Genomic DNA, 13,370 nt, shown 5'->3' with positions numbered 1-13,370 from the left:
ATTTTGTTAAGTCAAATAATTTTTTTTTCAGTGTATAATATATTATAAGTGTAGTATAATAATGGTATAAAACCATTATATCACAAATAGATTGAAATTCCTTCCATCAAAAGTATTAAATAAGATATGATTATAAATAAGTAAAAATTCTCGAATATTTAATAACTTAATGCGCTAAAAGTTATAATATTATCGTCATCGTTTCATATAAAAATAGATTCATAAGATTTGCCCACTAAATAAAATAAATTTTAATTTTTCTGTTAGTGAAACATCAGCAGGGGGTAATCTCAGCATGATGTGTCTTCATCAAAGGATGTATGGATCCGGGCGATCCATGCGAATCGTGGTCACGACGTTCTCTCGCGAGGGAGGAAGTGGGAAGCACCACCGTGGCAGGACCAGTACACACGTCATGCCACGGGGAAGGTATCGAATTTCTTATGGCTTCTGTGTATTCCCATGGACGGAGGCAGGAAGTCAGAGATGCGTCTACGAGGTGTTCGCGAATTAACGGACCCGTTGCAAAGTCTCGTGCTGAAGTATTATTAAAACACGATTGACATAATATCGATTCAGTTTGCAACGTTATCACGGACATTTTTTTATTCATTTAGTAATTTAATTCAAAACTTAAATTCAACGAGAATTCTATTAATTTGCACCCATGAATCAAAAGGAGCGGTTTATTGGATTATTTCCATCGATTCCGATAGAAAATATAAGTCTTGTAAAGAATGTTTAATACGCGAATTACACACGTTTGTGCATAAATCGAACTGACATTTGAAACTGGATACGACATAAGATGCTATTGATTCCAGGCAAAGTTCATACGCAGATACTGAGGAACACCCTATAGGTGTGCCAATGGCGATGAGTCTTACAAACCTATCCGGTAGCTTTAGAGGTATCGTGGATACGCGTGTGCGGCATCATTCGTCGCATATTAATTACAGGAAATCCCATAAAGCACCCACGCTCGCGTATTACTCCAACAATACGAATTTATAGTTCAGTCGTTTATCAATCAAATAACAAGATACGTTTTAACGTATCTTCAATCAATAATTGTGGCATCATAATTATCGTAGTTTTCTGCATGTACAAACACTGCACTTGATTGCAAGCGCTGAAAGAAGTCGCGAGACTAATTTCGTCAACGAGTCTAGTTGATAATTATTTATTTATTTATTTATTAGTCGCTTGCGAGAAAGAGATCCGCGCGCGAGTATGCATGCGACACGATACTGCGCGGGCGGAAAGGCATCGCGTTACGCACATAGTTATGGTGCCTCCGCTCGTTTCTAAAATCGGATGTAGAGCAACGACCTTCCAAACAACACGGGGACTCCTACGAACGCGCGCTTCTATCCGCGAGAGACGAAATTCCATCCGCTAACATCCGACAATTATACAATCGCGTACCGCCGGACACTTAAGAACATCGCCGGATGTTATTTATTTGATGAAGCACTTGATAAAACGGATGCTCGTTACGTTAAGCGACTTTCGATCCAATCTATCGCTCTCAAGGATATGTTTCTGCCGATTACGTCAGCCGCATATCGCTACTGTTAGTCTCTCACTCCAATTATAATAAATATTTCCGTATACTACCAGTTTTTTATTTAATTCATCTTTAGTAAGATTATTCTCTAAAATAATTTAATATTTAATTTATAATGCAGCTTAGTTTTAATGAAAAATATTATAGATGTTGAGAGAAAGCGCGATATCTTTTTTGTGTTATAGATTATTAACTTAATCCATATTTGTATCCTTAAGACGTATAATATCCCGATGGCAACTTAATTTATTTCATTAAAATGCAAGAGTCTTTGATATTAAAAGACTCACCTATGCTCGGCGGCGCGATCTCTCTGTCTTCGATTCTTGAACCAATTGCTAACTTGCGTAGTGGTAAGGCCGGTGCTTTCCGCCAATTCTCGCTTCTCACGCGGTGATGGGTACGGATTGGTAGCGTACCAATCCCTCAGGACGCTCCTGGACTTCTCTTTGAAGCAGTAAGATGTCTCCTCGCCATCCCAGATGGTGCGCGGCAGCGGAAACTTGCGGCGCACTCGATACTTCCCTAAAAAGTAGACGACCGTGAATCCTTCCATGACAAATTTCATGACAAATTGATGAACAGGCAATTTTAAATGCTGTGTATCTCTCATTCTGATGTTAATCGCTGATCTTATTACGGCAATCGTCACGAAATGTCGTTGCGCAAATCTCTTACAAAATCTCGAGTAATCAAATACACATAATGTTTTAAAGCTTGAAAAATTGACTTGCCGAATACAGATCTCGATGAATGAAACTTCACGTTGCGAAGGATGGGGGCTGTTAAGCAAATCGGAAGAGGAAGCAGCGGCGTATTATACACTTTGATTCTCTTAGCGTGCGCACAGAGGCACGCTTTGTTCTTAGCTTCTCTTTTTTGAGGACGGATTTGGTTTCTGGGCCGAGTGCAACAGCGATGACGGCGTCGTCGTCGTAGGCTTCGCGCGTGCGACGCTTGCGAATAAGATCGGTCGAGTAAAATAGGGCCAAGTCTATACCGTTCATTAGGTCGGATTGCATTCGATAATAACTTACTCCGGTCATTAATGTTGAAATTGTGCGGCATTTATTTCGCGCGCGCACATTATTAGAACGCCGCGAAAATAAACGCGGTATACACGCATTGCATTAAAATGCGGGATTTAAATGCCGCTCAGCGATATTGTTTAAGTTTAACCCGCGGAATAATATTCTGGATCGGAGAGATCGTATAAAGCTCTCGGCACGAAAGATAACGTTCATAAACTACCGTATGGAATTATTAAACCACGAACGGAATAATATGCAGAAATTCCTTCACCGTGCAGCCACCTCACGTATTTATTACAATGTTTCAGTAGTATTATTATATCATTTTATAACAATGTCGAAGAAAAACATACATTAATTTAAACTTATTGTGAGTAATGCGGTATTCTTTTCAACTATTATATTTTACGAATGTAATAATAACATAATCATATTTCGCGTTCATATTTATAGAGAAAATAATATAGATATTTATGACAGTTATTTACAGATAAATTGATAAAGCAAGATTATATCTCTATTATATAAATCTCTAATACGCAAGTTCTCGAGCGCAAATAGAATCAGTTGGAATGTATCTTTGCAACATTTAATATTTTTCAATCACAAATCTAATGATCATGTTAAGAATGAAAATTGCTCATCTAAGAAATCGACCGAAAGTTTTAGGAAGTATTGATTCAATGATTGAAAAAATACTACATATATTATTATTCCTTATTAATTTCTTATTAATTCCTTATTAATTCTTCCTGATTCCACCTGCAGAGAACGTAATGAAACAATGTTTACTAACCAACAGCGCCAAGGGGCCTTCCGCGTAGCCTTTCGGCCTCGATATAATGAGCCTTGAGCCAGAGAGCCTGCAACTTCGGGTGATTGTTCGGACTGAAAGTGTGGTTCTCCAGGATCCTGTAGAGCTCCTTAAATTGGCCCCGATGGAAGGCGACGATCGCCTTGGCCTTGAGCACGCTCTCATGCCGGTGCAACCTAGTGCACGCCGGCAGAGACCAGAGGAATCTGCTGAGCCTCTCCACAGAGCCTGCCTGCTGGAGAACCTGGACATTCGACACCATCGCCTTGAAGACGATAGACAGGGGGGGCACACTGTTAGTCGGCAAAACTCATCCCGGGTCTCCTCTTATTCTAGTGTATCTTGTATGTCTCGCATTCACCTCTCTCAGCTGATTATTTTGTTCAAGGAAGACGAGTCAGCGGCTATGGATGATCGATAGGTTCATGAGGATGTTTTCATACAAGAGGAAATTCGGACGAGGAATAAGATCCAATTGACAGATCCAAAATTCAGAAAAACTAAAGAATCCTCGTGATTCAGGTAGTGATTAGAATTAATATTAACGTTTAGTTCGTAACATTTCAAGAGATATAACTGAATGCAACTGTAATTTTTGATATTGAAGAACGTAAAATTTGTTAAATATCGCTGTTAAAGGAGATATGGAAATATAGTAAGGAAGTATGATGTGAATATTGATGAGAATTATAATCAAATAAGATTGAGAGTGAAATATTAAGATTTGGGAAGAATATAAATTAGGATGTCTATCTTCTATGTCGATATATTACCAGTCGAATTTCGATTAATCGAATTTCTGCGAGCACGCAAAAATGAGAATCTCGTGTACTAGAACGGTTAAAATAGCCCCGTACATTATTCCATGAATTACTTCTAATGTCTATATAAAACACTCTCATGGAGAACCGGCGATTTTCAACGTTAAGATTACGCTGCAATCGATAATTATACAAAACTTTTATATATTTACTTTACTGGTTTCCGTCATAAATGCAAACACGTACGATACAAAGTACGATTAAAAAGGATAAAAGACTAGAAAAACTAATAACAAACTTCGAGCAAAAAGATCTACGAAATCGATGTAATGATAATAAAGGAACGCTATTTAATAAAATCTCGACATTACTGATGCATTAAACACTGCACTCCCGACATGCCTTCGACATTCATATAATTTCTCGAAACGACCATTAATGAACTTAAACGATCACGTAACACGATCCTAAGTGGGACTATACATCAATTTTATTTCATCGTATATACTCTAGTTCGTTTTATCGACACGAATCATGTTATCGTTCGCGCGTTCCCCCGCCGGCATAATTAACCATCGCGGATTCCGTTTGAGAAATGAAATTTATCTATTTGCCTGCACACGTCGGTTTCGCGTCAGTGACATTTATTCGATATTATGCGCCGCGTATATCGCCGGTCTAGATATATTATCGCATTACCTATCCTTAATTTACACGCACGTAACTGATTTGCTAAAAGCACGATGCTATCGTAAAATCAATACGTTACCGATACATATAAACTTTCATATATCATGCGAATTCTATGCACTCTACAAATCCGACATTATCGTATCCCTCCAATTGCCTTCCAATAATATAAACATATAATATAATTATGTATAAATCGCGCGTACATTGCATTTTCCTCTATTTTAATACAGGCACATGTCAAATGAGATTTTAATAATTTGGTTTCAAGAAACACGATATCACGCGCAATCTGTTTTACGGTATCGAATTTCTGATCTCAGATTTTCTCGTTCTCTATTATTTCACTCGCTTCGTTTTTCTGTTCTCTTGCAAATTCATTTATGCGAACAGCGTGAAATTACTTTACGATTAGACTGACAGATATGATCTTCCTTGTAACACACGTAAGATTAATTGCCGTGCAACTACCGACACGAATTAAGATATCGCCGATTATCTGCGGGCTTCTTTCATTCATCGCTTCTTAATTAGGGATATGAGTTCTGTACACCTGTCATCTTTGTCTGCTCGCTGGATGTCGCCGATTTCCGCGTTAAACGACACCGATTAATCTCGGCGCGTGACATAATGAGAAACGAGTGTCACGTTATCGCGCGAAGAGGAATGTACGATACACAAATCTCAAGATCGGACCAACTGTAAACTGATACAGCTACCGACAAAAATTTCTCCGATTCTCTTTTTTCTAAAACTGGATAACGCGAAATAGTGCAATGTAATGTGTGAATTACACATGAATGTAACGAATACGTTGATACTTTAAAACTAAACGTTCTTTTATTTTTTGAACAAGTGACGCGTGTATGTTGCATATTGAAAGATGTATGCTTGAATCATTTTATTCTGTCTCGTTTAATTTTTAAGTATTGATACGTGTATATATATATATATATGTATATATATATATATATATATATATATAAAACCAATTATTACAGTAATTTCTGCTGAAACCGGATGCATGTAGAAGCTAAAACTATTGAAACGGGAATAAACTGTATCTGAATGAAATAATAGTAATTTAACGTTTCAGATTATGTCACTAAAGTGATATTCAAAATCAATATCCCTGAATAATTTAACACGATTTGGGCAAAAGTTATCCAGTCTTGTCATTACTACTTTTGTTCAATATAAAATCGATTTCGTCGCGATTCGACATGAATATAGAGCGATCGACACCCAATGAAACGTGGATTTCCTTTGTGTTTCGGAAAAGAGATCTATCATGGATACCTCGAATGATACAAGACAACTAGCGCCCACGTGTCACAGAGTATGGCAGTGATCATTATATTTTTCAGCGAACCGATACGCAATTGCGACCCCAATTTCGCACGGGTCACGATTTTTATGAGGAAGCCGAGGGAGCTCCGTATTCTTTGAAATCCGCTCGCAAAATTCGAGCGCCATAATTGTCTGTGCGACGTGGGCAAGGAGTTAAAGTCTAGCCGCATAATTATAGTACTAGTATGGGGATATGCACGTGCAAGAACGTGTTGCGCAGCGATGCAGTTTCGATACTGCGACCAATTACTTCCGCGTTTGGCAAATCGATTTCTTATGCACACTCGCATTATCTTGTAATGTTTACATCATGTAGATCCACGTGCTAAAATGTCGCATGTCTCAATCAACCGGACTATTTTGTTTCTATCAACCGCACAATTAAAATATCAACTCTAAGATTTATCGCGAATTCATCGACGCGATATAATTAAAGAATATATTACAACATTGCAGATCAAAAAGTAGATATGTTACGTCGAAATGCAAGACGTTCAGGGAAAGATTTAAGATACATTTTCAAAAAATATTTCTGACACAAATGTTCTTATAAAAGATAATCGATTGCTCTTTTGAACTATCTACGTCCGGATCATATTATTCATTTAAACTTTCCAGTTTATTGATAGAACGACGGCTTTTGCAGATGGATCATTCGAAACTGCATTCTAGCGAAGGACGCAGGATGGACTTTGACGAGTGTGCAGGAAAGAATCAGTGAAAACGTTGCCAAGTGCGGAAGACATCGTCTCTCGCTTTCTCTTTCTCTCTTTAGCGAATGCGCAAAGTCGACACGTGGGACGTTTGAGATGAGGGACGTAAACGTCACACGCAAAACAATTTACGGTTACAGTAAAATCGTGCACATTCCATTAAGCGTGTGACATGCAAGCGAATCTTGGCACATTACGCTGCACTTTGTCGCGACGACAATTTTCACCGCGAAGTGGATGATTTCCGCACTTCAAAGAACAAAAAGAGTTTACAAGGCTCTCATTAAAATTCTCGTGATGATTGTTGCGATTTCTGTGCTACATCGCGAGTAATGACGGTATTTGATAGATCCACGTCTTGAGATGCGTGGCAAAGATCGCGAATTGATCGATATTGATCGTTAATCGCCGGGAGGAGTGAAGCGATCATTGGCCAAACTATCGTTTCGCGGGTCATCATCAGCTGTGCGTCGCAAATATCGCGCGTGGATTTTTAATTAATACTGTATTATTATTCTACATTTTTCATTTATAAGCGTTAAATTGCGAAAGTCGTTTTTCGAAATGTGAATAAAGCGGTGCGAAACGCTATAAATCATTCTGTTGCATCTTGAAGAAGTCTAGATTCACATGAAGATTTTCTACTGCACGATTATCGTGACTGCATGTAACATTAGCATTTACCGTGTTCTCAACGTTGTTGCAAAAGGAATGTATGTATGTTTAACTTCTCTCTTTCTCTCTCTTTAAGGCATGAATGGGCCGTTTTTTTATGAATGCGACGCGCAGCGGCTGACTGTACCCTCGCCAACAGGCGCGCAGCATGCAATTAGAGATCCTCTGATAAGAGTTCACGAAGTAACGTCAAACTTAGTAAACATCGTGCAACGTTGCAGACGACGCAAACAACATTCTCGGGACGCCCAAGAGTGGTCCAACTTGTCGCAACATCCTTTCTGGATGCCTGCATGTTCTTCTGTCGAACCGATGTCGGGACCGATGCCGGTCACGCTTTTCTAGCGTTACCTCGTAGACTCACGCGTTGCTCGCAGACGTTTTCGCGCCTCTTGCCGTAGGATCCCCGAGAAACAAGCAGTCACACGACTTACCTCGCAGACACACGCGACCTGCTCCTGCGTGAAGCCGAAACTCGGCAGCTGGCCGTTACCGCTACCTCCGGCGGAACTTGCCGGGCTATCCTGCGGACTGTAGCTGGCCGCCCCGGTCGCGCCGGGCGTGTAAGCATTCTCCACCGAGCCGCCCGTCGTCGTGTGCCCGGTCAACGGCGTGGGCGTGCTCTGAGGGCTGTAATCTCCGGCAGCGGTGCCTAGGACTTCCGCGCCGCCACCGCCGCCGGTCGACGGACCCATCGCACCCCCGTTACCAGCGGTGCCCCCGTAGGCCATCATGGCTGTGTCATCTCCGGGGTCCACCACGACCCCCCGCACAGCACTGCCGCCCTCCACCGTGGTGACGCGATCGTCCTCTCCGCTTCGCGTGTGCGACCGGATGGACCGCGTCGCCGCTCACGGGATCTCGATCCGACGGCCACGCTGCTCGTAGGGGTGGCTTCTCACTCGCCGCTCATCTTCCGCGGGGGTGGATCCTTCGCTGCGGTGTCAATGGGGGTCCCTGGCACATCCGGAAGTGGGCATTGCGCGACACGTTCGATCGACGAGACGGGATACTACTACGCAAAACGTCGGCTCCAGAGAGCGGCTCGGATTGATGTGGATTGCAGCGAATTTGAATCAGTTTTCCTCCTGCGACGAGTCTTCCCGGAATACAGTCTAGAAAAAAATGTTTAACTCGAACTGCGGATGTTTAACCAGACCAGTTGGTTTCTTCAGATGGAATCTTGCTGTAACTGCGCCGATGTTTTGACGAAAGATGATAAACACGCGCGATGTGATAAGCGATAAGGCGTTCCGTAGCGTCCACGCTTCACGTCCGCTCTACCATGTGAAAGACAATAATGAAAGCTGCTCAAAATTATCGAAATATTAGTACTGATCGAATGTCACTTATTACATTGTTTGTCAAAACCGATCGCTAGCTTGGACTATTTAGAAATCGACGTTCAACGTTACGTGCGAAGCGTGTTTTTCTTCCTTTTGCACTCGTTTGTTCCACGTCGTGTAACTTGAACGTCACTTGTCAGCGTGATTCATAGTCATCGTTTGAACCATTTTAAATTAATTTTAACAATAGGTACGTATATTCGTGAACATTACACTACAACGCGTAGCGAATCGAAGCACTGCGAAGTTCTTTTACACTGCGCTTGGTAAACCAACGACGACCGTGTCGGAACGATCGTCCATCCGAGGCATCGGTACTCGTACTCATCGGTCCGCAACGTTGCACTCGTTCGTCTGACACCAGCTTGATGTTCTGATCTCCACCGTCACCCGATCGGAGAGAATCGCGCAAGGAAGAAATCTCAATTCGCGCAATCAGCGTGCGATACTAGGTCGCACGAATTGACCGCGTCGAGGGAACACGGCAGGATCCTCGGCGCTAACGAGGCAACGGGATTCTGCGGAGATCGGGCCTCGCGATCAGCCGACGGTCAGCCGATTCGCGAGAGTTCGAGTAGTGATGATCCACGCTGGATCGTGTGCGCGTTCACATTGATTTCTCGCATCCGACACACGTTAGCTTCGCCAGATGCGGCGGATAATACCACAACGTCGATTAAGTCCCTGCCGTTGAGACGTTATCGATTGGCGTGTATTACGACTTCCAACCGCGATCCAGCATTGATATCGTGGAGTCCAAGATGAAGATCGGAAATCACTCGAGGTGATTGTCGACGCTTTGCTTGTGTAGAGTCTCGCTTCTCGTTACGGCTTGGTTCGCTCAGGGAACTCCTTTACTTCGCGAGATTCTTCTGCAACTTGCACAGTTATATCATTCTCGTCGAGAACATTCCCGCGAAATGGATTCGCGTGCAGTCCAATTATCCGATCGCAATTATCGAAACGCTGTTTCTCGTGATTCGCCACTTCGTTCGCTTCGTTCGCTCTCGCTATCGGCGCACAGGTTGCACCGTGAAATCCACGGGCTCGTGTTTCCACGGGGCCAGAGAACGTATTTATAGATCGCTTGGTACACTCGCGCTTGCTATTATTAGAGGCGCCTTAACGAGCGTCTCCCTCGCTCTCCTTGAACCCCATCGACGCCTTTCGTCGCGATGCTCTTCTCGAAAATGTCACGAAAAACCGTTTGCACCTTTGGATCCTCTTTGTGGATGAAATGTAAGGAGAGATGAATTCTTCAAACACGCCGAATTTCCATCTTCTGCGTTCTTGTCACCGAGAGACGTACCGAACGATCTTCGAGCGCGAATCCGACAGTCTTGGCTGCGGGCGTTGCTCAAAGAAGACGATCGTTTTTATAACCACGCCTCGCAGAACGGGTGTGCCGAAAAAACTTCAGTTGGACGATACTTTCGACTAATTCAGACGATCGAGGCGCCGTGTAGCGGGTGAGAGAAATATACCACCGTGATATTTATCACACCGGAAAGCGCGCCGGCTTCCCCGTTCGAGAGAGCCAGACTTCCGCGATTTGCTCGCGTGCTCGTAGGCAAACAAGTCGATCCACGCGCGCACCGGACTGTCGCTCAAAGTGCGATTCTTCGATAGACACACGACGATCGTGATCCAAATCGACTGGACGAACGGCCTCGGAACGACGGCGGATCAATGGCCCGTTCTGTCTCTCTCGCGAGACGCGCGAGAGAGAGACATCCTCCTCACGCGCGTACCAGAAAGGACTGGCGATGCGGCGTGTCGGCGAGGCGAGCTGAGCGCGTCATGCGCGGCGCGGCGTGGATTGGCGAGAGGCGTGGCTACACTGACAGCTGCATCATGCGGGACTCTATTGGCCGCTGGGCATGGCCGCAGCCACCATCCCGTCGCGCTATTGGTGCCACGCATGCCACCAAATGAGCCTCGTTATGAGTGTCCGAAGCGAGCGCGCCGAAGCAAAGAGAAGGAGAGAGAAAATCAGAAAGAGAAGGAGAGGAGAACGAGAGAGAAAGAGAGAGGCACGCGAGCGAATTGCATCCAGACGCGGATCCTTCCGAGGAGCTCGTTAAATTCCGGCCTTTTCTGGATGTCTGCTCTTTTAATGACGCGCACACTGGCACACGCGATTTTTATGATATGTAGCAAATATTATTCTTCGTTCGTTGATTTATGGTTTTTATTGACCACGATCGGAACATTGCAAGAAGACATCGAAAATGTGGATGAAACGAAAGAGAAACGGGAGGATAACAGCGGCATAGAGGAAAGCGGATTTGAAAGTTGCGCAACATTCGTGGAGATCTGTCACATGGTGCATCAAAGTGGCGCAATTATGTGATAAGCGGTGATTACGGGCTTAAATGGTGCGTTAAGCCGCGATAAGGCATTATATCATAAGATAATGTCGTGACGCTACCTTGCCAGAGACAGTCGAATGCATCACTGATCAACGCCATGGCGTATTATTATTTTCTGCATAGATGAGTTACAAAGAGAACGTAAGAAAATAGATATACAAAAAGGACTAAAGATATCTCTTTTATTAGTGTCAACTATTCGCGCTTGCGAGGGTTAGAGGAAAGACGGAAAAAGAGTTAGGGTGGTACACGGGACGGAACGGGAAATGGCTTATCCTCCCTGAGGAAAAATCGATTTATAGCACTCGCGAGGTTTATGAACGCCCCCACGGAAGAAAGGTACGGTCGCTTAGAAGCTACTTACAACAGAAGTTGGATAAAGTTTCACGGACAGAGCGCTCGCTCGCGTTTTTGCGTTACTTAAGGCACTGCGCGCTCGTCGTCGTGCTCGGGCTAGAATAACACGTCGCGTAGTATCCTGCTACAGCGAAATCGCCGACCTCGTCCGATTTAACGGCGAAAGAAAGCAGCGAAGCCGGCAACGCACTGCGCCACGATGCTCCTTGCAACGTGTTTCTTTTGCGGAAAAAAACCAGAAGAAGCTTGAAACAAGAGAAGCACGTGCTGGTTCTTGTGATATTTTTTAGAGTTTTTAGAAAAAATAAAATTGTAAAAAAATTATAAATATATTATAAACATTCCTGCTATACTATGCTTTCTTTTCTTGTTTTTTTTTGTGCATAGGATAAAAATCGATGAAACCCTAAGAATAAAAACCATTTTCTATTGAATTTTGCAAGAAAAGAATATCTCGATAGTCTATTTCTATCGTGAGATAGATTCCGAAAGTGAATTAAGCAGAAATATATTTAAAAAGATAGATTAAATATTAACAGTTGTTTAAAAGATTATTTTGCTTACTTTGCTTCTACTGGAACGAAATTTTCTAAAACGATATAATTCTCTTGCCTCTCTCGAAATGCAATTTCCACTCTATTCTGACTAATCATGCGTAACAAAAAATAATGCTTACAACTTTCTTATGAAAATTACGTACCAGCAAATCGCCGAGAGCAAAGTATGGAGAATTGCATGGCGCAAACAGGAAAACGTCATGACGCCTTGTTTTTACAGACGGCGTAACACTTTTAGAAAAACATGCCTAAAATAATGCGTGCGCACCAGATTTTTCCGTGTACCTAGATCATTCGAGCAAAGGATGCCGTTTGGTTAGCACGGATCTTCCTGCGAAGGGACTGACGTGGGACTGACGTTCTTCGACTGTCGTAGGGCCCACGTGTTGAACCCTTCCGTCTTTTCCGCCGGTTCCCGGTTGCCGCCGATTCTGAAACTTGGGAAAAAGGATAGATCCGAGAGAAAAAATTTTCTCTTGTATCATTCGTCATGTTGATATTTCTCACTGCAGTTGCATTGTGCATCACAAATGCGTGTTAGATTGCCTCTTTGTGATAGTCACTTACTCAGTAAGTCTTACTGGATTACTTCGTACGATAGTATGCTGAGTCATGAAATAAAAAGTGCAGAGAGTTTGAAGAAGATGTGACTTGAAAAAATCATAATAGTTTTTGCATAATGCAAAATGTTGCACTTATTGCGAGAGATGCACCGACGGCGATGTAGCACCGACGGATATTCACGGTATATAATTTCAAACAAGCTCAAGTTTTATCGCACGGAAGCAATCTTTATAATCCTAGTTTCTTTTAATAAAAACTATTAATTACAAAATTCAACACGAGTTTAAAATCATTGGGATAAAAATTTATAACACTTACGTGACGTTTAGTCTAGCGATTTAACAATACTTCTCGCGTTATGCGTGCTGCTTATATTTCGTTATATTTATTAAATCTGCTTTATTGCGCAATTTATGTTATTCAACGATATATATCTCGTACGTTGCGCGGAACTTCCTTCCTCCAAGAAGCGCACAATCGATCCCCGAGAAAAGAACCCCGGCATCGCAACGACGGAATTGATACATTTTGTACGAGTTGTATGCGCTTGTCTGCCACCCGCGGCGTCGC

General features: G+C 42.7%; 1 protein-coding gene across 1 annotated transcript in view; it reads right to left on the bottom strand.

The window, feature by feature from the left end:
* LOC105281234 (homeobox protein SIX1) overlaps positions 1 to 10,701 on the bottom strand; it is a 30,168-nt gene extending 19,467 nt beyond the window's left edge. Inside the window, exons 1-3 of the mRNA XM_011342318.3 lie at positions 8,039 to 10,701; positions 3,398 to 3,680; positions 1,861 to 2,095 (exon numbers count right to left, since the gene is read on the bottom strand). Of these exons, the coding sequence (XP_011340620.1) occupies positions 1,861 to 2,095; positions 3,398 to 3,680; positions 8,039 to 8,338 (818 nt within the window). The 5' untranslated portion in view covers positions 8,339 to 10,701. The remainder of the gene's footprint in view (positions 1 to 1,860; positions 2,096 to 3,397; positions 3,681 to 8,038) is intronic.
* Positions 10,702 to 13,370: the final 2,669 nt, after the last annotated feature.

The sequence above is a fragment of the Ooceraea biroi genome, chromosome 5 (assembly GCF_003672135.1).
Source record: "Ooceraea biroi isolate clonal line C1 chromosome 5, Obir_v5.4, whole genome shotgun sequence".
Classification (NCBI taxonomy): Eukaryota; Metazoa; Arthropoda; class Insecta; order Hymenoptera; family Formicidae; genus Ooceraea; species Ooceraea biroi.
This window is presented reverse-complemented; position numbering and strand designations above follow the sequence as displayed.